Source organism: Equus quagga, chromosome 13 (genome assembly GCF_021613505.1).
Source record: "Equus quagga isolate Etosha38 chromosome 13, UCLA_HA_Equagga_1.0, whole genome shotgun sequence".
In the NCBI taxonomy this organism is placed as follows: domain Eukaryota; kingdom Metazoa; phylum Chordata; class Mammalia; order Perissodactyla; family Equidae; genus Equus; species Equus quagga.
The window spans coordinates 87,915,618-87,941,670 of record NC_060279.1 but is presented as its reverse complement, the minus strand read 5'-3'; the positions used below and the strand labels follow the sequence as shown (position 1 = coordinate 87,941,670).

Genomic DNA, 26,053 nt, shown 5'->3' with positions numbered 1-26,053 from the left:
ACATGGCCATCTTCTCCCTGTGTCCTCACGTGGTCTTCTCTGTGTGTCTGAGTCCTAATCTCCTCTTATGAGGACACCTATCCTATTGGATTGGAGCCCATCCTAAAGACCTCATTTTAATTTAGTTACCTCTTTAAAGGTCCTGGCTGGGGGTTAGGACTTCAACAGATGAATCTTATGGAGGAAGGAAACTCAGTCCACAACACTCCTCAGTAACTCAACTGTTTGTACTTCACTTCCTGATACACACACCTTCTACTGACGTGCTCCACCTTCACTTCCTGATGAGCAAGGAAGGACTAAATGGAGAAGGAATTCTGGCTGCCCTCTCTCTCCCCTGCCTTCCGTGTCATCGTTTTCAGCATGAGTGGTTGGCCAAGGCAGGGAGGTAACATGATACCAAAGGATTCGATAGGACCCCTTGATCATTTGTGCTTCTTAGAATGTCATTGTCTTCTTTCTGCATTCAAAGCAAGTTCCAGCTCAAAGGGAAAGTGTGACCTCTCTTGGGGTCATTTGCACCCCCAGTTTCTCAGTCTCAGACAGAACACACTTACCTGCATTCACGCCGAGTCTCACCAAACTCCCACACATTGTGGTTCTACCAGAATTCTGCAAATGGGCCTTCCTGAAAGTTTATACGAATGGGGAAGGAAGAAACAGATGTCTGGGGTGGTTGTAGGGGACCCCCCTGCTGTTTTGTCTGTGTGAGCGTTTCAGAAGCCCGAGGACGGTAACCATGCACAGAGCAGTCTGTCTGTGGTCATGTTGGTCTCTCAAATCAATACAGTTTGTTACATGTATGAACCCAAGAATCTAGTTAATCTAAAGCTTTAAAGTTCAATTTACAAAGCATGTTATAGATCTAATAAACTTTGATACTCGTAGATGGTCAAATGAATGTGGACAGAATAAAAGTCTTTTTAATAACTCAGTGACATTTAACAAACGTAGTTATATTCTCATAAACATTTTGAACTGCGTTTAGAGTTTTAAAGAAAAACACTCTACAAAATCTTTGCAGGTACATAAATTACCCTATGAATCTAATTAATTAAACATATCAATAGAGAGATTCAGATTCTTTTAAACATCCTGATATTTTTTACTAATAAAACTCTCTTATGCCATTCAACATAAGTCTACAAGTCACAAATGGCTGGTTTGATTGAGTGTTCTAAATTGTATTTGTAAGGCTAACTTGTTTCACTAATGTACCAAGTCATCTTAAGCATTGGTTTTAGTTTGCTGTTTCTACACTTTAATGGGTTAAAACATGAATTTATTATTTTCCAACTCTATAGGTCTAAAATGGGTCTTATGGGACTGAAATCAAGGTGTCAGCAGGGCTTGTGTCCTTATTAGTAAGGGAAAAGGGGGGATGGATAGTGCCAGGAGACCAGCAGCCTCCACCACAGGGAGCACCTGATTGGATCTACTTGGCCACACTCAACATGGAGCATCCTCATCACATACAGCTTTGTGCCAAGTCACTGCAGAAAAGTGTCCCTCCCTCTATCCAGACTGTCCATGGCCAATAACACTTGGTCCAAGCAACCAGGACCAATATGGCAGACCTGGTGTCATTCAGAGCCCATGGCATGAATCCAAGCATTAATGCAGTGAGAACCCGTGAGGATCCTGCCCTCAGGAGGTGACTGCAGGCTCGGAACACATCTCAGGCTTCAGAGACACATTCTCCTTCCCTCATACAGACCCCAGAGCTGGGCCTGCCCCTTGCATCCTGGATCCCCTATAACCTGAAACATCTCATCTGAAACCCTGTCTCTTTAATCAGGAGCGGTGGGCTTCCTACATCGTCAGCCCTTGAACAGGTGTAAACTAAGATTCTCACAGATGTTGGGGAATTGACACCCTCCAGAAAGACATGTCAGTACCGGGTGTAGCTCCCCTTAGCCAGCCCCAGTGCTCCCCTGGGGGCAGGTGCCAGCCTAGGGAGCAGTCTCAAGGAGCCCAGCTTTGTACCTTATTATCAAGAGAGCAAAAGGTCAGAGCCCTTCCCAGGGCAAGGTTCTGCCCAGTGCAGCCAAAGGAGACGCTAATAAACATCCACTCCTCCCTGTTGATCAGGCCTGGAGACCAGACGGAATGCTAAGCTGGGATCTTACTGACGACCCCCAGCCCCCATCCTTGTGGTCCTGTCTGAGCCAACCCCATCACCCTCAGTGCGTCAGACCACCAGGGGGAGCCATGAAGTCGTGAAAAGCAGCAACCCTAATCTTGGTCTACATCCTCATGGGGGTGCGGTAATAAGTGGATGGAGAGGGAAAGAGGTAGGAGACCCCATTAGCTTTCAGAGAAGAAGGGAGTGGAATGGGGAAAAATAATAATATTAACATTAACATTGTTAATATCATTAATAATAGTGTCTCCCATTTATCACTCCCATGTAGTGAGACTGTAAATCTTGAGATAGACTGGTCTCTGAGTGACAGGGTCGGAGCCAGGCGTCGGGAAGCTGTTGGTGGTGAAAGAGGATGCATTGAAGGAGACGGATGGAGGGAGGAGACCGGCGCAGTGATCCCGGTAACTCTCTGGTTGAGCAGCAGAGGGCACCCTAACCGGGCCGGGAATGTGGAGATGGAGGCACAGCCGCAAGGGGGCGCCATGGGGCAGGGGGAGGGGCACAGACTCCAGGTTCTCAGGGAAAATTACCTCATCTCTGTGGGCCTTGGGGTCTGCATCTGCAAAGCGGACATCACAGGTTCTACCTTTATGAATTTGAGAACGAAGACCAGGCTCATATAATTTGCAGCAACAACAATACACACAAAAAGCAAGGAGAGAGAGGGGTCCTTCCTTCATATGAACCCTGGAATCCAGCCACATCTACAGTCAGGTCAAATGATGTCCTGAATACAAAAGGGACTCAGGAGGCAGAGAGAAATAAGACAGGAGCCCAGACCTGGTGGACAAGCCAGTACTGACTCCAATCCACATTTTGTCCCTCACTGTATATTTTCCTTTGTGAGGTTGGGGATTTGGAGAATATGGTTAAAAACAGATGCTCCAGAGACAGGAAGATGAGATTCAAATCCCGGCTCCAACAGCAGCACGAGGGGGATCTGCTCTTTAAAGTGAGATCATGGACTAGCCCAGGGTCCTAACAGCCTGTTCTAAGCTGATGACGACTCAACTTCAATCTCATACAAAACAAAAACTCTACCCTTTCTCCTCCCAACACTTTATGTTCCTGATATCGCAATTTATATCTTTTTATATTGTGTCCCCATTAGCAAATTGTGTTAGTCATTGCTATCCTTAATACTTTTGCCTTTTCACTTTTATACTAAAGTTAAAAGTAATTTACACAACGCCATGACCGTGTTGCAGTATTCTCTGTCTATTTAATTTTTCCACAGAAACTTAAACTTCCATATGCTTTCATGTTGCTGTTTAAGATCCTTTCAACCTGAAGCACTCTCTTAAGCATTTTCTGTGAGGCATTTTGCTAAGTGAAATAAGCCAGTCACAGAAGGACAAATGCTCCGTGATTCCCCTTAAACGAAGGATCTAAAATAGTCAGATCCGTGGAAGCGGAGAATAGAGGGGTGGCTGCCAGGGCTGGAGGGAGGGGGTGGGGATTTGTGGTTCAATGGGTATAAAGTTTCAGTTTTGTGCAAGATGAACAAGTTTTAGAGATCTGCTGTACAACATAGAGCCTATAGTTAACAATACTGTATCGTGCGCTTAAAAAACTCGTCGAGAGGGTAGAGCTCATGTTAAGTTTTCTTACAGCAACACACAAACAAAAAACGAAAAAACGTGGAGATGCAGGAAATTTTGAGAGGTAATGGGTGTGTTACTTACCTGATTGTGGTCATGGTTTCACAGGAGTGTGCCTTTGTCCAAACTCATCAAACTGTACAGATTAAATATGTGCCGTTTTTCACATATCAGTTATACCATAAAGACCCTGTTTTAAAAAAAAGAAAGTGAAATCACATCTGTGAAACTCATCATCACACTGGTACGATGGAAAGGGATCATTACCACCCACCTCAGGGCGTCTTCAAAAGGCTCAGGATCTACTGTAAGTAAAGCGTTTACAACAGCAATTGATTGACACTAAATGCTTCACTCATTTATTGGGACCATTTTAGGCTAATTACACAAATGTCAGATGACCTTTCACTTGATTCCAATAGCTGTTCAGTTTGAGGACAAGAAATTGCAGAGTCATTACTGCCCTCTGGTGGCCACAGCCTGAATTTCCCCCTCTGCAGATGCCCACAGGAAGGCGGTCTCAACAGTCAAGAACGCTCGTTCATCCTGGTCTGGTGTGCTGGGGTTTCACAGTAGGTTCTCTGTTGGCTTGCTCAGCATTGGATGGGAGGTCGTTAAGAGGCAGCATTCCAGGAAGCTCTGCAGAGAGAGGAGGGCTGTTCGTGGCTCTACACAGGAAATTTTGCAGCAAAATCTTACTGCACACTGATACAAAGCAAATCTTGCTCTGGTACCAAACACACATCGCTCTTCAAGCCACAGACAGACAGAACTCTGCCCTCTGCATGATGTCAGGCAGCTCTGGACGCGCACGTACAAGCTGCTCAGAGCTTGTGTAAAGCAAGAGAAACAGCCACACATGTGAGCCTTGACCAGAGGAGGTGCTGCCCGAAGCAAGAGCATCTGTAAGAAAAAGCCTGACGTGGGTGCCAGATCCCCAGCAGTTTTGCACTATGAGTTAGAAGAGTTTGGAACAGGTTCCATCCATTTATTCAAGCATTCGTTCATGGAAAGCTGTACTGAGCACATGCTCTGTGCCCAGCCCTGTCCTTGTGTGGTGATGGAGAAAGGGTGGTGACACGGCCGAGGAGATGGGTGGATTCTGTGTGCTAAATGCACGTGATAATTTGGAGCATGATTTTTGGTCAGAGAGACCCATGTTCCCATCTCTCTTCTCTGCTTCTTAGCAGGATTAATGTGCCAGCGTGATCACAAGCAGTGACTCTCTGATACCTGCCCAGGATGGCCTTGGTCCCTGGTACAGAAAGCAGGTGCCAAAGGACAGGACATGGGCAGGCAGCCAGGAGATGGGGAACTGGTCTTAGTTTCCCAAGTGTCTTGGGGTGTGTCTGTTGCCCTCTCTGGACTGCAGTGCCCTCTCTGAAATATAAAGAAGTGAGCACGTTCTCCCAAGACAGCCGAGCTCTGATAGAGAGCAGATCAGGGGTTCCTCTTCAGTGAACATACATGATATCACACACACACACACAAACACACACACACACACACACACACACACTTCCTGTCAGGCTTCCTCTTGGTCCTGTAGCTCTTGATTCCTTGAAAGAGGGAACCTAGACACCAGGCAACCCCAGAAAAGAGCTCACCCCTCCCATTCCAGAGCTGCAGTTGCCTCTGAGGTCTGGGGTGAGAGGTAGGGCGGGGGGCTGAGGCCGAGCCTCTCACCCACACAGTCCCTGCCTGAGTGTCTGGATTTCAAGCTGGAAGTGAATCAGTCCCTGACGATACAGGAGGACTTATGCATCCCTGTGCCCTGCACCATCTCCTGTCCTTGAGATGGAGGAACAAGCCCACACCTGCCTGTGCCTTCTGGTTCCAGAACAGGGACCAGCCTGGTCAGGATGCTCCGGTGGCCATGACCTACCTAGACCACACACTGCAGGTCGAGACTCAGACGATTCCACCTCCTCAGGGGACCAGGGAAACATAACTGTGCTTAGAGCATCGCCAACACCAGGATGATGGAGAATGGGACATATTTCCTCAGAGTGGAAAGAGGAAATGCAGAATGTAATTACTTCTGTGGCTTGTTGTCTTTTCATGTGACAGCTATGGAACTTCTTACAAAGAGGCCAAGGATGGGATGTGGGGACCCCATGGAACCTGAATTCTATGGAGCGTTATTTGTACTCCCCTAATTCATGTGTTGAAGCCTTAACAACCAGTGTTGATTGTATTCTAAGACAGAGCTTTTCAGAGATAAATGAGATTAAATGAAGCCATGAGGATGGAGTTCTATGCTTGGTGGCTTTATAGGAAGAGGAAGAAAAAGAGTTGATCTCTCTCTCTCTCCTCAGCATGTGCCTGCAAAGAGGAAAGGCCACGTGAGGACACAGGGAGATGCCTCTGTCTGTAATCCAGGAGGCGGGCTCTCACCAGGAACCGAGTCTGCTGATGCCTTGATCTTGGACTTTTCGCCTCCACAGCTGTGAGAAATAAGTTTCCGTTGTTTAAGCCCCCAGTGGGTGACATTTTGTTACAGAAGCCCGAGCTGACTAGTTCCCTGTCAGCCCGTGGAATTATTCAAACAAGCCCATCAAATCCTCCCGCAGGAGCCAGAGGTCCCCGTGGCTTCTCGTGACTGCAGAGCCGGCCTCCCACAGAGTTGCTTGTTCACTCCGTTCCTGAGTGCAGCCCTCATGGGGCCTGCATGGTGAGGTGTCCTCCTCCCCTGGGCAGTGCGTCTGCGTGACCAGTGAACAGCTGTTGATCTCGTTTGCTCAGTATTGGGTGTCAGATGCTCAGCCATCCCCATAACCCTCGGGTAGGAATCCCCCTTCATCCATGGGGTGAATAAGAGATGATCAGAACGTCCTGGAGGGCCACGCCCTGAGCCACTCCCAGCCCTGTACCAGCTAGATGCCAGTCCCACTGTCTTCTCAAGTGGTGACAATCAAATGTATCCAGACATCGCCTAATGTCCCCCGTTGGGGGGGAGGGTGGACAGGGCAGAAACTCCTGGTTAAGAACCACAGGTCTAGACCACATGGTGACTCTCGGGCCAGGTCAGGAAGTGACCACTACCCAGTGCAAACTGAGGGGCACCAACAGCACCTCAGCCTGGGCGGGAGCACTCAGAACACTCACACATCCGTCTCTCACGCCGTGGAGGACTCAGAGGCCCCTGCTGCCCCCTCACAGGCCAGGACCGGCCTCCACCGAGGTCCAGAGGCCTGGCGGGCAGGACCCACGGCCCAGGTCCAGGCTCCCGTGCTGGACAGAATCACTGGAGGTGGAGGGAAGACACGGGGCCTGCTCCTTGTCTGCTTCCCTCTGGGTGGGTCTTTCGGTCTCTTGGCTGTGGGACGTCCACCCGCTCTGTCCAGAGGGAAGACAAGCTCTAGCCTGCAGTTCCTCTTCTGTGAAAGGCCAAGGTCACATGCTCCTCCCCAATTTCCTGTGGGTCTCCCCACAGCCCCCCTCCCACCCGCCGCATTCTCTTTTCAGACACAGGACGGATGTCCAGAACCCTCTGTCTCAGAGATGCAGCAGCTGCTGCTGCCCCCTCTGTGGGCAGGTGCGTGGATCAGGGGAAGAGGAGGCCGGTGGGACAGGGGCTGTGGCTGACCCTCATTTCCTCCAGGGTCCATAGCTCAGGATATGAAATTACAGCTGCAAGTTCAGAAGTCCATGACGGTGCAGGAAGGTCTGTGTGCGCAGGTGCCCTGCACTTTCTTCCACCCCCAGAATAACTGGACTGAGTCTACTCAATCTCACAGCTACTGGTACCAGGAAGGGGCCAATATACACCAGGATGCGCCTGTGGTCCCCAAATTGCAATTCGTTGATCCCAAATAAACACTTTGCCTTTTAAACTGGTTTCTGTTTTTGCAGTGTCCACCAAGGAAAAGTCCACTACAGTTCAAACAGCAGATATTTATTTGGACAATTAGAATTGTAATTCAGGAGACACAGATTCAGGCAGGCACCCAAAGATGTGTTACAAAGAAGACAAGGAAGCTGCCAGTTTATAAAGACAAAGAGTGATGAATCACTCAGGTTGTTTTGCAAGGTTGTGATTGGCACGAACAACAACTATTACTTCCTGGGCTACACATGGCTGGCTGCTAAGGCCATCTCTAAGGCAAAAAGTTCTTGTTATGGGAGTAAGCATATTTCTTGGAAGAAGGTCGAGATGACTACAGTGAGGCATAGTTCAAAAGTTACATTCCATCTGAGTAGAGACGTGGTGTGTGTGCATGAGCCCCATTTCCTTAATGGCCTCCCAGCTCCACTTTAGAAGGCTTGACGTATGTCACTCCATTTTGCTATCGCTGTCCACAGTAGGATGACAATAAAATTTTCAAAAGGACAATTAGAGACAGTGAATTCCTTAGTAGTTCAGAAATAAAAAGGCTTCGAGTCATTGAGAAAATGTAAAAAAAAGAGTCATTTTTCGGAGTATGCAATTTGAATTTTTTCTAGAAAGATCTCTCTCTCACTCTCTCTCTCCCTCCCTCTCGTTTTCTGTCTCTGTATCTATAGTACGTCTCCCTGCCAGTATGGAATGGCCCGAAGACTGCTCTGTGAGAGTCCCAGTGCCTTCCCTGGCTGTCTGGAATGACACTTCTTTGAAGGTGGCGGCCTCCAATAAAGAGCTCAATTTGGGCACAGCCATGTCATTCACCTGACAAAACCACTGAACAAAAGTGATGGAAATAGAGAAGCCCTGCCAAGCGCCATGATAACTCTTGGCAAAGAGTAGCTTCAAAAGTTGTAGTGGGCGTGTGCATCAGTAAACGTGCCAGAGACGTCATGTGAGGAATCTGGACAGACTGGAAGTGGCCCAGAGATGTGAGTTCACTGATGCCGCCACTAGTTTCTCACCCATACAGCGTTTAAGGGAAGCTGAGGTGACATGGGGTGGTTGTGATGGGAGTTCTGTGGGCTCACTGATGGGATGTCATATTGGGGTGTGGAATGAGGATTTCATGGGGAGACTTACGGGGGAGGCAGTTTTGGTGTGAGTGATGGGGGGTCTCTGGGGTGAGTGATGGGAGGTCACCTGGGTGAGGGATGGGGCATTTAGGATGAGTGAAGAGGGGTCAGAGAGTTGTGTGAAAGGAGTGTTTTCTGTAACTTAGTTTGGATGATAGGCACATTAATTTTCAACCTTGCCTTGTATATTTTATTTATGTATATTTTGTAATTGCTGTATATAGTATTTTTGTAATTTTTAAATTCCAAGTGTACTTTAATACCAGTTTTTATCTTGTCTGATCCTAGGGACTTGCTCATTTGAGGACACTGAATATCTACCTTAAGAAGGCCTTAAATAGGGCCCGGTTGGTGGTGCAGCAGTTAAGTTTGCATGTTCCACTTCTTGCTGGCCCGGGGCTTGCCAGTTCGGATCCCAGGTGCAGACATGGCACCGCTTGGCACACCATGCTGTGGTAGGTGTCCCACATATAAAGTGGAGGAAGATGGGCATGGATGCTAGCTCAGGGCCAGTCTTCCTCAGCAAAAAGAGGAGGGCTGGCAGTAGTTAGCTCAGGGCTAATCTTCCTCAAGGAAAAAAAAAGGCCTTAATGGGTGATACAGGAGAGCATTGGGAGGGGGGTGATTCAGAACCTCGGGGACTGTGGGGTTTAATGATTGATTGAGAGTCCGCTACCTTAGGGAACCAGAGGACTTTGAGAGCCATGTTATAATACACTCAGGGGGCAGTGAGTGGTAATCTATGGGAGTTGGTAGCATGGGGTGCTGAGGGTAGCTGTAATTGTGAGCATATGGGAGCCAGTTAATCGGAGGTTTAGGGGATCAGTGATGGGGGTTTGTGACAGAATTGTTTCTGGTAGTGAGTGTTGACAGTCTTTGGGTCCCTGTGAACATGGTTAAGGTCAGTGATTGGCAGTTGAACAGACCAATGATGGGGTTTTCTATTGGGGTGCCGTATTTTGGTCCTTGTGTTGGGGATTTGTGAAAATCAGTGAATGGTACTCTCTGGGACACAGTTATTAGCAATCAGATAGATTAATGATTTTCAGAGCTTGGGCCATGTCAGCGACTCAGGGGCATTTTGGGCTCCTCTGTGGTCTTGGTCCACTCACTGGGGTTTTATGAACGTCTGTGCTGTCAGCGACTGATTTGTATCTGTGAGTCAGCCCATTATGGACAGATTGGAGATAGTCAGTGATTGGGGGTCCTGGTGCAGATCTGCAGATTTTCCAGGCTACAGTGGGGAGTGGGTTATGGTGAATTTCACTTTTGTCTTTGTCAGAAGCAGCAGGGCTTTGTAATGTGTTGTGGATAGGCAGTGAAATGTCCAGAGGCTCAGAATAGACACACTAGATAAGGCCGCCCAAACGTCTGAGCTACCTCAAGGCAACAGGAAACAGAAATGGTGTTTCTGGAAGCTGACCACGTAGGGGACCACGTGGGATAGTAGCGACTGTGTGTGATTTAGAACGAGGCTGACGTGGGACTGATTCCCTGTTCTTCTCTTTTGATCTTAAAGCAAGTGTATGTAACAGCATTGAGCCTCAGTTTCGTCGTCCACAAAATGAGTATAGTAATGATCATAATATTTAGCTGACAGGGCCGTGTGAAAATTAACAAGGTACTTGATACCTGACTCTGAAACTTGCTGATTTTTTTTCAGTGTTTACCACATGCCAAGCTGGTGCTGAAGGCTTGACAAGCTTCATCTCCTCCAAGTTGCACATCTTAAGGCCCTCCTAAGATGGATGTTCACTGTCCTCAAATGAACAGGTCTCATGAGCCAGTGACATAAAACTTGGAATTAAAACTGCACTTAGAGTTTAACAGTTACAAAAATACTTGCATACATCCAGAAAAACACAAGAAAAGGGTGAAAATTGATGAGCTAATTATCCAACTTAAATCAGAGAAACATGCCTGCATCACTCCCCCCACAGACTCCTCATCACTCAGCCAAAAGACCCTCCATCATTCACCTCACACGGCCCCCATCACTCACCCCACCAATGCCCTTGAAGCAATCACTCACCTCAAAGACTCCCATCACTAACTCAGAGATCTCCCCCATCACTCATCCTGGGGACACCTCTGATATTCACCCCATGGATCCCCAATCATTCTTCCCACAAAACTACTCCAATTCCTGCTCTTTCCTCAGCCACTCCATGGTTTCCTCTGTAACACAGAGGCCTGTGGATGAGGAACCACCAGCCCCTGTGGTCTGCTCTCAGCAGGAGGATCCAGATTGTCTCAGGAGCAGGGAGTCCAGATCTGTTGCTTCCTGCATCTGTCCTCGGGTTCTGGAGAACCATCCCTGGGGCTGCTCCCACTGACCTCGCAGAGATGGTACTGGGGGAAGTTGGGGAAGTGATCCACTGCTTGGGTTCTCTAGGAGACTGACTGATGGGGAGCAGGAGCTTCAGCGACTGGAGGACTTTGAGGGTCACATTGTGACACACTCAGTGCTTCAGTGATTGGGGACCTTTGAAATCAGTAGAGTGGGGTGCTGAGGGTGGCATATGGGAGCCACCCAACTAGAGGTCTAGGGGGTCAGTAATGGGGCTTGTGAAATTGACTGCATTGTTTTCTAGGCAGTGAATGTTTGGGTCCTTTGGGAATGGATGATTGGGTCAGTGTCAGCCTCTCTGTGGGTCCCCATGGACGTGGAAGGCTCAGTGATTGGCAGTTGAACAGATTGACAATGGTTTCCTATTGGGGTGCCTGTGTTGGGAATTGTCTTGGGTCTAGTGTTTCCCATGTGCCGGGCAGGTGGTGGGGGCTTCGCAAGCCTCTTAGCGTGTCAGTTTCACACCTGTGATAAATACCTCCCCCTCAGTTTGGAAACTAAGCGTATAATAATAGCTTCATATTCTCACAGTTCAAAAGTGTCAGAGCTGTGATTAAGTTCACTAAGTTTAGTCCAAATCTTTTAGTGTTTTCTTTTTTTCTTTTACCCTGACTAATAGAGTTAGATTTTTCTGAGCTTTGTCTGCTCTCAGTGTCTAGTGCAGTAGCCTTCACCTAAGGGCCCCCAGAAATTCATGTGGAGTGAATGTTGGATGAGTGGTCATGTGGTCGTTGCCTTTCCAGGGCTTCCTGGTGTCTCTGCAGAGCCCCTGGCTCAGGATACATCATTGAGGCTGCAGGATCTCCCTTCACAGCCCAGCCCAACTCCCCCCAGAAGCTCTGGTTGGACCCTCCAGGTATCTATCCACCTTCAGGCTCCTGAGAAAAGTGGAGTTGTCAGCAATACAGAACAAGAGTAGAAGCCCACAGGGGACATGGCTGCTGATGTGAATTTTCCCCTGAGGCCCCAAGTCCTGGGTCAGGATCAGGATGGATCCTGTGAGGTAAGCAGGAGCCCCAGGAACTGCTCTCCAGAACTTGAGGACAGACACAGGAAGCAGCAGATTCTGGACTCCCTGCATCCGAGATACTACTCAGCGTTAAAATGGATTGGAGCACCATTGTATACAACAGCATGCAGGAATTGCAGGAAGACAGACATAAGAGAGCACACAGTGTGATCCATTTTAATGAAGTTCTATTGTGGCCCAAACTAAGCTACGGTGATAGGAATCATTAAGGCTGCCTCAGGGAGAGGGCAGCATGAGGGGAAATGTATAGTGATGGAAATATTCCACATCTCAATTGGGGTGGATGTATGCATGGATCAAAATGCATTAAAACCTGTGCACTATATCTAAATAAATTACATAAAATATTTATTTAAATTATATTAAATTAAATTACATTTAGATATTAAAAATTATTATGTAATTATTTATTATAATAAACATGCGTGTGTGTTATACATGAGGAATATACATAATGCATATTTGATAAAATGCATGTGTAAGCTATTGCAATGGTGGATACATGACATTATGCTTTTGTCAAAACCCATATTATCCTACAACACAAAAAGAGAAACTTAGTGTGAACTATGGACTTTAGTTGATAATGATGTATCAGCATGGGTTCACTAATTGTAGCAAATGTACCACACTAATGCAAGATGTTAATAACGGGGGAAACTGTGAGGGGAAGGAAGGTGTATTTGGGAACTCTGTACTACCTGCTCAATTTCTCTGTAAACCCAAAACTCTTCTAAAAAATAGTCTATTAATTATCAAAAAATTCACTTATTACATATAAATCCATTACTTGTAAATGTCCATAAGCATCTATTCATTATATGCAAATTATACCACAATAAAAAAATGAATGAAGACACAGGCAACAACATATACTATGATTACAGTTATAAGTTCAAAAATAGATTTATCTGAACTTTCTTTTTAGGGGTACATAGATAGGTGATAAAACTATAAAGAAAACATGGAAATAATTCACGTAAAAGCCAGGAGCAAGGATACTTTTAGGAGAGATACACAGAGTGTTGTCATCAGAGAGACCCACGAAAGTGACATCTGGAGGGTGGTCATTAGTGTTTTATTATTTGATCTCTGTTATTTTTACACTAATTTTCTCTCTCTAACCATTTGACCACTGTTATCCACATGATTTTACAATTTACAGATATTATATATATCACAGTAAAAATTGCAGCAAAAGTTTGGCAAGATAACAGAAGTCTGATGCTCTGATACTCATCTTTTGGTTACATTTTACGGCACTTCTTCCACCTGGAGCTCAATAGTCATAAACAAGAGAAGAATTTTCTTTTAAAACTCAAGAAATACTCAGTTTTATCTTCCAAAGAAATAAAAGACCACTTTGTATGTTATATTTTATTGCATCAAAACGAAGGTTCCCATCAAATAGAGGACAACCCAGGGAAATTTGGTTGGGATATGACGGAATGGGAGAAATCATTTCCTTTATTTAAGCTCACAAAAGCTTCTCAGATAAATGTACAAAACTTCCACAAATCACCAAGAAAAAGGGAAACAAACTAACATAAAAATAAGCAAAGGACATGAATATTCATTTCTCAAATGTGGAAACAAGAATGGAAAACAAGTTCACGTTGAGATGCTCAAACTCGCTGGGAGTTGAAAAAAATCAACCAGACATGAGACATTACTCCACATTCATCAGACCAGAAAATCAAGAAGGCAGAAAACAGAAAGTGTGGCAGAAGTGTGAGGAAATGGAAGTCTCATGCTCCAATGGGGGGAGGGTAGACTGTTGAGGTCTTTGTGGGAGCTGGCAAAACTCTATATCGTGAACTGACTGCATTTGCTTTGTGATAAATCACTGAGCCGCACGCTTAGCCATTTGTATCTTTTTCTGCATGTTATACACTTTACAATAAAAAAAATTAAACTAATGTTGAGTGAAAGTAGCCAGAAAAAATGCATACTGTATGACACCATTTACACAAATGTCAAAAACAGTAAAGCCTGGGAATTATATTTTGTTAGCAAAATATATTATTCTCTAAAGTAAATAAAAGAAACGAGATTAATATCTTTAGAGAAGTTGATAAGGAAAAATCCAAGGTCCGTCTGTGTAAACCTTTTGAATAGATAATTCACAAGCAAAGGATGACAGTTAATAATAAGAAAAAATAGATGGGAAAGGTTTATAATCACATCGATACTAAGAAAAAGAAGGATAAATACTATTTCTCTAATTTTGAGTTAGCAAAAGTGAAAAAAAGCCCATCATATCAGACACTCTCATGTGTGACTGGGAGATTTAAATGAGTGGGGCACTTTTGGAAAATGTCAAGTGGGCTCCAAATGGAATTAGAGGAATCATCTGCACTCCCCACATATTGCATCAATTGGAAATTCATTTTGCTCTAAGCTACCAAAAAAGCTGACTTTCAGGAACTTTAACAAATAGGGCTTTATTTTTCTCACCTAACAAGAAGTTTAGAGTTGGGCTGCTGCTGGCTTTGATTCACCAGCTTGGTAGAGCCCATCACGACACTCCAGAGAGTAAAGAACGAGGAAGGGCACAGGGGAATCCCCGCCCCCAGACCAGAGGGTAGGCCCTTCCCAAGTTTTCTCCCTCATAGGCGGTCCACTACCTCTGAATCAGCTGCTTTCCTGATCTGAGGCTCAGATCTGGGTTCTGTCTAGTCAGACCCCTCCACACAGCCCAGTTATTCCTAAACTCGGCACCCAGTGCTGCTTCAGCACCATGGAGAGCGCCAACCCCCTACTTTCTGGGGTAGGGACCAAGGCTGTCGCTTGGCTCAAAACAGCGTCAGCCTCCTGTAGGCCAACCCTAATGGGAGAATTGGGAGGGGCCTGGGGACCGGATATGAACAGGGAAAGGGCTCCTCAATCTAGGTAGGGCCTTCTCAGGCTCCTTGCCTCTCCCAGAAAATAGGACCCTATATTCAGACAGAGAGGGATTTCTCACCTGCTTCTCAGGGAAGAGTCCATCGCCAGTCTCTTCAGAAACCCACTGCTCTCTGGAGAAATCCCCCATCTCCGCCTCTTCCACCCCTTACAGACACGTGGGGCCTCTCTCCCCAACACACTTATATCTCTGTTTCTCTGTCTCTCTCCTCCACCCTCTCCTGCTCTTCCACTCTTTCTCTCACTTAGTCTCTGCCTGGTACCTAAATGGAGCTTTGAAGGACAGAGAACAAGACTTGTGGTACTTTACTCTCTCTAGCTCTGTGCCAAAGCCTGAAAGATTTTTTAAAAATATGCCTCAATGTCTATAAGATAAATGAAGAAATGAATATCAGGATGTTGACTGAAGCATTGTCTTTGGAAGTGATGGGAGATATTCAAAGTGCTTAGGCACACGAGGGACCCTGCTGAGATTGGGAAAGGCATTCTGTGATGTTAGAGATGGATCTCTGTCAGTGGGAGAATTAGAAGCTACAAGAGGGAGATAAGTAAGGAGAGGGGAATTAGGTGGTCATCTCATGGAGGAGAATTGTGGAGGTAGGAGGAGCTGTAGAGGAGATGAGGAGAGATATTCTGTACACACGTATGTGCAGGGCTCATGGGAAATGTGAGGAGGAGCAAAGACTGAGTCACAAGTTCAGTCTCATCCTGAAGCCTCACAGCTCACCCAAGTCTGGCACTGGAGACAGGGCTCCAGGCTCAGCCTCAGCCTCTGTCCATAGGGTCTCTCCCTGCAGATGAATTCAAGAGTTCACCCAGTGCTACCTGAGGCCTCCATGGTGCTCCAGCCCTGGAGTGGGTCCAACACAGAGAGGATTCAGTCCCAGGGGAGTCTTGGTCTCTCACTCCTCTGTCCCCATGAGACAGACTCCAAACAAAAATATCTGGGGAAACTAGAACCCCAAACTCCACATCTCTCTTCAGGGAAGCATGGGTTGGTCTTCTGGAAGTGAGAAGTGGGGTTTCAGGGTACAGGAAGAAAGAAGGGTCCACACTGTTATGGTCTCGGGGAGAAGAGCTCAGCTTTTGCTTCCCTTTCAGTGGCCTGAGAGAGAGAGAGAGCTAGGTATTCTTGCTGAAGGGAGAAGTTTGGGGCAGAAACCATATACTTCAGTTGAGAAAGAGCCCTCAGCTTGCTGACTACCTCACAGGTGCTCCCACCTCCCTGCTGGGAGAGGCTGATCAGGTGGGATCAAGGGAATCTAGACGATCCTCTGCAGCCCAGAGATGCTGATGCTTCAGTGGCCACAACTGTGAGGGCAACAGGTCTGAGGCAGAGCTTTCCCGACAGAGTTGCGGTCAGACTCTGTGTCCTGCAGTGGTCCTTGGTGGATGGTGGGGGTGCAGTCTGTAACCTTCAGTCAGTGAACATGAAGGAGGGCCTATCCTATCCCATTCTCCAATCCAACTCATGGATTTTCTGGCACTGACTTTAGCCCACTTGCCTCCCGCCTTCAGACTCTGGAGGTAGCCAACAGACATCATAATCCCCCTCTGGCCACAGACCCTACCAAAAATTAGGAGAGAAATTCTGGGGTGAACTCAATCTCCTTGGGGACCCAGGGCCCACAATTGCTCTCTGAGTGTCAGATTTTCCAAGACATGGGAAAGTGGGAAGACTTTAGGACAGAGAAGTATTATGTGAAATATGACTGCCAATATATGACACTGTCTCTGAAGGTGACAAGTAGCAAGTTCCCCAAGAGAGAATCCCCACAACTGCTCTTTATCTGGAGCCTGGGGAAGGTGATCAAGACCACGGGGCTGAGAGAGAGGGAGGTCGATGTGGAGGCTGCCCAAAGGATCACACTCTGGGGTCGGAGTCTTTTTCTCCTTTCCAGTTTGGATCAGATACCCCAAATTTATACCATTTTCACCTGAAGTGCAACCATCTTGGGGTCTAAATAGTGCTATCAGAGGCTTATGTAAGAAGATGCTTCTTTCTCCAACTGGGTCCCAAGCCCTCCACCTTTCCTAAGTAACCACTCAGATGATAGGGTCCCAAGATAGTGATCCCAGCCCTACATGCCAGGTGACGATGCTGGGAGGTGGTAGGTCTGTGTATAGAAGCGCCAGAGGAGTTCAGCTAATAGCTAAGAACTTATATCAGATTTCTCAGGCCTCGTCATAGGAAAATAAAAAGGTTGTCCTCATGGGGAAGTCATCCTCTCGGCACTCTTGACTCTCCAGGAGCTGGCCAGGTAGGAAGGAATTATTTCTCCAGTACAGACTTCTGTGTGTGGGCCCAGGAGGCGGGACTTGGGGGCTGTCGTCCTCCCTTGCTGCCTTATTTGGGCAAGCCCCTTGCCTCTCTGAGCTTCAGGTTCATTTGCCACATGCAGCAACGGGTGTGGGTGATCTAAAAGGGGGCGGACATAGCTGACTCTGTGAGTCTGAACTTTCTCTTCTGGGCTTGTGCCCCTTTGTTCTTACCACAGGCTTCCTGCCTAAGCTTCTGCTGCCCTCCCACATCTGCGATGTTCTCTGCTCTCTCAGAGGGACCCCGGAAGGCTGACCGTCCCAGGGCATGAAGACAAAATGTCGCTGCGGGTGCTGCTGTTGCTGCCTGTGCTGTGGAGAGGTGAGTGACTGAGGGGAGAGGGGACCCCAATCTGGGGAGACCCTGGAGCTCCAGGCTGATTTTCTCTCTCTCCCCAGTGCCCATGGCTCAGAACTACCAGCTGGAGCTGCCAGAGTCCGTGACAGTGCAGGAGGGCCTGTGTGTCCTCGTGGCCTGCAAATTTTCCTACCCGTGGACTCCCTTTGGAACCCCCTACATGTTTTGGTTCCGGCAAGGGATGGATAGAAACCGTGATCCTCCAGTGGCCACAAACAAACCAAACCAGAAGCTGCACGAGAGCACCCAGGGCCGGTTCTTCCTCCTCGGAGACCCCCAGGCCAACAACTGCTCCCTGAGCATCAGAGACGTCAACATGGGGGACAGTGGGAATTACTTCTTTCATATGGAGAAATCCTTCACAAAATACTCATATCTAGATAAGACATTCTCTCTGAATGTGACAGGTATGGTAGGGGCCCAGGGAAAATCCCCAGAGTATGGGGCACCGGAAGTAGAAAAATGAAGGTTCTGTTCCTCCTGTGGGTGGGGTGAGGTGGGGACAGTCATGAAATGACCCTGGGCAGGCTGAAAACATGCTGAGGGGACCCAACCCTCTCTCTCTCCTCTCCAGCCCCGACCCGCAGGCCCGACATCCATATCTTGGGGCCCCTGGAGTCCGGTCGACCCAGAAATCTGACGTGCTCTGTGCCCTGGGCCTGTGAGCAGGGCACACCCCCCATCTTCTCCTGGACATCAGCTGCCTTCACCTCCCTCGGCCCCAGGACCCTCTTCTCCTCGGTGCTCACCCTCACCCCAGGGTCCCAGGACCACAGCACCAACCTCACCTGTCAGGTGAAGTTCCCTGCAGCTGGTGTGACTGTGGAAACAACCATCCAGCTCAACGTTACCTGTGAGTGCTGGGCCAGGACACCTACATCCCCGAGTGGGTGGAGCCAGGGCAGAGCTGGGGCAGGGTTTGATGCTGGGGTCCTGCTAGTCCAACAGGAAAGGGTCCTCCTTTACCTGTTTCCATGGGTCCTGGGGGGAAAGGCCCAATGCCCACCCATCCATCGCCAGGGATGTTGAGGCTGCTACATCCTTCTGTCCCAGATGCTCCACAGAACATGGCCATCAGCATCTCCCAAGGAAACAGCACAGGTAGGAAAGAACCTCTTCTCTCCAGAGCTGGGATGGATGTAGGGTCTAGCTGGATCTAGAGCTCCAATTGGCCGGGGACCAAGTTAAAGAAAAGTGAGGAGCCAGCTACTGATGTCAGACATGGGGAGAGCATGGAGGAAAGCCCTACAAATCCCAACTCCCTGAAGTTAATCCTTGGCTCACCCACAGTTTTTCTGGCCAAATCCAAAGGAAGCCATCACATCCCTCTAGCTTCACCCTCCTCTCTGATGTTTTATTCCCTCCTTCTGCAAGCCCCTCATGACTCATTAGCTGTTTCCTCCATCCCTGTCCTGAGCCCTCTGTCCTCCATCTGCCCGACACTCTGAGCAGCTCCAGGGGAATCGTCTGGGCATCTTCTGAAGGTCTGAGGCCCGACTCTGCTGGTCTCGCCCTCAGAGTTAACATGCAGAGAGATGCCAGCTTCGCCCACCCCATCTCTGTCTTTGTCTCTCTCTCTGCATCTCTCTCCCCAAAGCCCTCATGATCCTGCAAAATGCCTCGACTCTTCCCATCCTGGAGGGCCAGGCTCTGCGGCTGCTCTGTGTTGCTGACAGCAACCCCCCTGCAGAGCTGAGCTGGTTCCGGGGGTCCCCAGCCCTGAACGCCACCCCCATCTCCACCACTGCCATCCTGGAGCTGCCTCGAACAGGGACTACAGGAGGAGACTTCACCTGCCTCGCTCGGCATGCGCTGGGCTCCCAAACTGTCTCTGTGAGCCTCTCCATGGTCTGTGAGTGTGGGGACCCCTGGGGCAGGAAAGCTGGGTCCTGGGGAGGGCAGAGGCATCGCTGACCTTCTCCTCCCTCCCCACAGACCCCCCACAGCTGCTGGGACCCTCCTGCTCCTGGGAGGATGAGGGTCTGCACTGTGGCTGCTCATCCCAAGCCCAGCCGGCTCCCTCCCTGCACTGGCGCCTGGGGGAGGGTCTGCTGGAGGGGAACAGCAGCAACGCCTCCTTCACCATCACCTCCAGCTCCTCCGGGCCCTGGGCCAACAGCTCCCTGAGCCTCAGCTGGGGGCTCAGCTCCGGCCTCAGACTCAGCTGTGAGGCCTCAAATGTCCACGGGGCCCAGAGCATGACTGTCCTGCTGCTGCCAGGTCTGGGGTCTCCTGATAGGTGACACCTGGGGAACGAGGATCCTGGAACCTTGTTTTAGTTTCCTATGGCTGTGCTAACAAAGTACCTCAGACAGGAGGTTAAACAATGGAGATTTATCATGTCACAATTCTGGAGGCCAGAAGCCTGAAATCAAGGGGTCAGCAGGGCTGGTTCCCTCTGAGGCTGTGAGACTCTGTCCCAGGCCTCTCCCTCAGCTTCTGATGGTTTTCTGGCAATGTTTGGCATGCCCTGGCTTGTAGAAGCATCACCCAAAACTCTGCCTTCATCATTACTTGGTGTTCTCCCTGTGTGTGTGTGCGAATTTCCCCTTTTTAATGAGGACACGAGTTATATTGGATAAGGGCCCAACCTAAGGACCTCATTTTACCTTTACAACTGCAAAGACTCAGTGTCCAAAGAAGGTCACATTTTTTGTGGGGTACAGGGTGGGTGATACAGCTGTGGGGGTGAATTTCAACCCATGAATTTTGAGGGGGAAAGAGTTTAACCCATAACAGCTCCAGAGAGATGGAGCTTGGAGGAGAGGAGCCCCAAAACCTGGACCAGAGTGGCTGAGGGTGTAAGTTCCTCAGTCCCGTGGCCAGGAGAAGGGGCTGGTCCAGGGTCTACAGCACAATGGAATGCAGAGCGACTGAGTCCTGTTTGAGGACTGGGTACACTCAGGGAACAGACAGAGAGAGAAGTGGCCAGTTGGGAGGATGCCATGTGTGGGGGGTTGGAGTTCACCCTAAAGTCAAATTATCTGCAGGTAAACCAGAACCCAGGGCCGAGGGGGTCCTGGGAGCAGTCGGGGGAGCTGGCATCGTGGCTCTGCTTTCTCTCTGCCTTTTTCTCATCTTCAGGTGAGAATGGGATCCAGGGACAGAAAGAGAGACCTGGGGTGGGACGAGCATAAGGTCTCAGAATCTCAAAAAACCTGAGGTGGATGAACTGGACTGGTTGGAAAGCCAGGAACTGGGGAAGGGAGGCTGACTTGTGGCATGAATCAGCCTGTAACCAATAGGGCCAAGCATGCAGTCTCTTCCCAGCTCTTGGCTCAGCTCTTGGGTTAGGGGGAGCACCTGGAGAGGGGTCCTACCTGCTCCTACTTCATTCAGCACTTCCATGGTCTTCACGGGGAGTAGAGGGTGGTCTGCATACTCCAAGCCCCAAATAACCAGGCTGAAAGGTCACGGCTGTTCCCTTAGAGTGAAGACCTGCAGGAAGAAGGCAGCTCAGCCAGTGGAGAGCACGGACGATGTAAGCCCAGTTGAGAGCTCAGGCTCTGGGGTGAGTGACGGGACACGAGCTCCATTTAACAATATCCCTGGTGGATGCCCCTCAGGAAGGGCCCTTAGGTATTTCCATATTTACATCCAACACTCCCGGAGTTCCACGTGTGGTCATTTTAAATTACTGTCCAACTGCTCTGATGGCTCTGCTTCTGGCGAGATAAGTATGTAGAACAGTTGGTTTGTTTGGGCTATTCATGTCTCATAATCTGATTGTCATTTTCACCTGGAAATGTTAGCCTTTCCTTCTAGTGTTGACTACCAGGGAAGAGTGATGGCCGAAACCCAGTCTGTGTCAGCCCCACTGGGTCCAAGGAAATTGATGGACATGGGCCCTAGGGCAGAGAGCCCTTAGCACCTCAAAGTCACAATTCATCACCCCCATTTAGCACTTTTCAAATTTACAACAAAGTTTATTTAATTAACATGGAATCTATTTAAGTATACTTTACATAGAATAAATGCATCCATTTTAGGTGTAAGCTAGATAAAATTTGGAAAAATGTGTACACCCTGTAACCATGTCCTCAGTCAAGATAAGGGACATTTCCATCACTCCCCAAAATTCCCTTGCTCCCCTTCCCAGTCTATGCCCCCTTTCCCAGCAATCGCTCATTTCTGTCACTAAAGATTAGTTTTGTCCGTTCTGGAACTTCAAAAAATGGAACCTGCAACATTTACTCTATATAGCTGGCTCTATCTCTTTATTAAAAGATATAAAAATCCTAAACATGTATGCCCCCAATAACAGAGCATCATTCATCAAAGCAAATGAAGGAAAACTGACCGAGCTGCAAGGAGAAATAGACACACCCACAATTATAGTTAATTATTTCAAAACTCCTTTCTCAATAACTAGTAGAACAGGCAGAGAGAAAATCTTTTTTTTTTTTTTAAATTCAGTTTACTTAACTCCCTGTCCTGTTTCTCCTTGGTCGATCTGGGGAATGGAATCCTCGGGGTGTGCTAAGACCCCATCAGGAATCCTGAGGATGGAATCGTGGATGCCAGGAATCAGGATGCATCTTTTCCGTTACTTTGCTTTCACAGCTCCAGCAACTTTTTTTTAAATGACTGTCTCTTGTGGTCAGTAGAGCCCAGTGGTTCAAAGAATGTACTCTGGAGCCAGACGGCCTGCATCCAAATCCCCTTTCCCTACTGACGAGCTGTGTGACCCTGAATGAATGATGTGCCCTCTTTGACCTCTGTTTATTTTCTGTGACATGGAGATCTGAGGTGACCCTACGTCACCAAGTAGTTATGAGCAGTACTTAAAACAGCACCTGGGGCATACTGAGCACAGGACTCCTTACCCCAGCGAGTGAGTCCCAAGGGCGGTTTGTTGATGTTGTTTTCTTCCCTGTTGCATCCCCAGGGCCTAGAGGAATGCCTGACTCAAAACTCATAGTAGGTCCTCAATAAATATTTCTGCAATAAATCAGTGAATAACCATCTTGTTTCTATTAAAATCTCTGTCTCTGTCTTTTGATGGGTGAGTTTCATCCATATGCAAATACTGTAGTTATGGTTCTTCACAGACACCTTTCCTTCTTTCCCATGTTTTGGCTGCAGTAGACTAGCATAGTTGATCCATCGTTGGCTTTCATCTTGCCTTCGCCCACTCTGGGCAGCCTTCTCCCTCTCTTCTATTTGCTCTTCAATAGAGAAGCCTTTTCCTCCGGATCTGAGAAGTGTTTGTCTTTGCCTCTCTGAGCTGCTGTTTCAGTTTCTGTTTCATGTGTCGGTAGCCTGAGGGTGCTGTGGGCAGGAAGCAGAGAGGGGCAAGATGTCTGTTGCAATTTTTCCTGCAAGACCTGGTCTATGTCTTCTAGGGCCTGTCTGGAAAGTGGGTGTGCCCTGCCTGCCCCTGCTTTCTATTTCAAAATATCTCCTGTTCCAAATTGAGAACTTGAAATGTATTTGTTTTCTATTCATTTAGTAGCTGCCTCTGCTAGAAAACCACCAGCTGCATGGTGTCAAGGGCTGGGCCTGCTTTCTTCATCACTCCACGCACAGCACCTGGCACACAGTCCCAACAGAGGACGGTGCTGTAGCCAGAAAGAACTGGATTTGAGTCCTGGCTCAGTGGTGCATGTATAGAGATATGTGTCTTCAGGCAAATGCATGCAATCTCTCTTAGCATTAGTTTTACTATTTATAAGATGAATATGATAATACTATCCTATCCAGGCATTTTTTCTTTTTTAAATCTAAGGTGTTAAACATAAACACTCATTAAGGATATTCCAATCTCAAATATTACATCTTTGAATAAATGAATGGGTAAATGATCAACGTTCCATCTGTCCTACTCCCATTCTGATCTTGGCTGCCCTCTCCCAGACCTTGTTGCCCAGCTTTGAGTCCCTTCTCTTCCTTCCACTCAGGCGCATCAGCACCAGGTTGGGACAGAGTCCCCCACAGACCACCCAGCCGCTGCTGGGGCGAGCCCTATCTCAAGAGAGGAAGAGGAGCTCAACTATGCTTTCCTCAGATTTCACAAGCCTCAGGAACAAAAAGACAGCAACAACGAGTATGAAGAGGTCAAGCCACACAAGTGAGGAATTATTTTCTCACAGTCCTGGAGGCTGGAAGTCTGAGATCCACAAGTTGGCAGGGCTGGTTCCTTCCGAGGCCTCTCTCCTGGGCTTGCAGACAGCTATCTCCTCCCTGTGTCTTCCCATCGTCTTCCCTGTTCTTACAAAGATTTCCTCTTCTTATAATGATACCAGATGTATTGGATTAGGGCCCACTGTAACGACCCCATTTTGACTGAATTACTTCTTTAAAGACCCTATCTCCAATTACAGTGATATTCTGATGTACTGGGGGTTAGGAATTCAACCTATTAATTTTATGATTTTTCAGTTCATAACACTCAGCCTCTGATTATGTTAAAATTGATGGCCTTCTTGTCAATGGTATGAAGCCCCTAGTATATGTGGAAGACCACAGGACTTGCATCCAAGAGAACTGAGTTCAAATCCATCTATGCCACTGATTGACTGAGTCCCTTTAATCTCTCTGTGTTCACTTTACTGTTCTGCAAAGGAGAGGAATCAACCCTCTAATCAGATTATTGTGAGAGAGCCATGGAAACAGACATAAAAAACAGCTAAAAACAGTCCTGATGTGAAGCTCTTCGTGAACTCTGAACACAGGCTTGTGTCATGACTTTGGTCGTTTTAATAGAAAGTTTCTGCTCACAATTTCTCCTAGGGCTTGGAGAGGCCAGTCCCAGAGGCCATAGAACTTTCTCCCCTAGGATTAGAGATGAGGCAAGGATGGCTCCTCTTGCCACTTCTATTCCACAATATATTGTAGGTTCTTCCCAGGCCAATAAGTCCAAGAAATAGAAATAAGAGCCCCCCTTCATAAAGTAAGAAGTAAAGTAGTCTTTATTCACAGACAACATGGTTGTACACATAGAAAAGCTAAAGTTATCCACAAAGAAGCTGCTAAAACCAATAAAGGAGTTTAGTGAAGTGTTAAGATACTAGTTCAAATAATAAAATTCCTTTTCAGTGCTATGTATTGGCCCAGGACAATTAGAAATTCAACTTTTTTTTTAAAGCTGTGGTTTCCTGTTAGGAAACTATGAAATAAATTGAATAAAATATATGCAAGTCCTTTACATTGAAAGAATACAAGGTATTGCTTAAACAAATTAAAGAAGACCTAAATACATGGAGATATATACCATGTTCATGGACTGGAAGACTCAATATTGTTAGGATCTCAGTTTTCCCAAATGGATGGATAAATTCAGTGCAATCTCAAATTCTCAGTGAGAGATTTTGTAGAAATTGATGAGCTAGTTCTAAACTGTGCATAGAAAAGCAAACAACCAGAACGTCCTAACAAATTTTGAAAACTGACAATAAGTCCATTGGAGGTGACCCCCTCCAGTTCCTGTCCCTCTGTCTCAGGATTCCTAGCACTTGTGCACAGCCACCAGTTACACAGGAGAAACATGTCCTTCGTATCCAGGAGCAAGTCCCTTCCTCCCCCAAAATAGGTTAGCCTTTCCCTTTCACAGTAGTGTCTATTGACAAACAGAAGTTTGTCATTTTAACGACGTCCAGCTTATGCAGTATTTCTCTGTCTAATGCTGGACAGTCAGGACGTGGGGTGGGGTGAGACCCAGGCACAATTGGTCCCGCATCCAGTGATGGAGAAGGGCCTGGAGAACCAATGTCCAGAGTCCTACTGGGAGCAGAAGGACACAGGATTGTGGTGTAGCAGGTGGATCCATCCTCATCCCACTTTCCTGCAGGGAGATCAGGGCCCGTGGCAGAAGTGGTTCTGGTGGTCATTGTGGAAGTGACTGTGAAGACCCTGCTCCTCCTCTGCCTCATCTTCCTCATGTGAGCATTGTCCCGGGGGGAAAGGTAGGTGTGGGGAGGGCAGGGGGCACGTAACTGAGGGGCATAGCGGGTCAGGCAGTGGGATAGGGGTAGAGGATCCACAGGGGCAGCCACTGTGCCCCAGCCACGGCGTATCCAGGATGGCAGGTACCTGTGTGCCCCAGAGCTGCCCTCTCCCACCTCAGTCTCCCCTCCAGTCTCTGAACTGGGAGGAAGGGGTGAGCCAGCTGCCAGCTGTACCACTATCTGACTAGACTGAAAGGTTCTGGTCTCTTCTCTTAGAATGAAATGCCACAGGAGGAAGGTGGCAAAGTCTGCTGGGGACATGGAGGATGCAAACATAACCCCAGGAAATCCCTTCATCTAAATGATGGGGGTGTCTCACCACCCAGCATCCCATCGCACACCTCCCTAAGTTTGGCCCCCAGGATTGCTCCATTCAGCATGGCCAAAGTGGAGCTTCCACCTTCCTCCCTAAACCAACTTCTCTGCTGGGTTCCACATCA

The 26,053-nt window shown here is 47.8% G+C and overlaps 1 protein-coding gene across 1 annotated transcript in view; it reads left to right on the top strand.

The window, feature by feature from the left end:
* Positions 1-25,551, top strand: part of LOC124250332 (sialic acid-binding Ig-like lectin 5) — a 32,990-nt gene extending 7,439 nt beyond the window's left edge. The window contains exons 4-7 of the mRNA XM_046682135.1: positions 18,721-18,768; positions 19,265-19,519; positions 19,603-19,887; positions 25,457-25,551. Of these exons, the coding sequence (XP_046538091.1) occupies positions 18,721-18,768; positions 19,265-19,519; positions 19,603-19,887; positions 25,457-25,551 (683 nt within the window). The remainder of the gene's footprint in view (positions 1-18,720; positions 18,769-19,264; positions 19,520-19,602; positions 19,888-25,456) is intronic.
* The last annotated feature ends 502 nt before the right edge of the window (positions 25,552-26,053 follow it).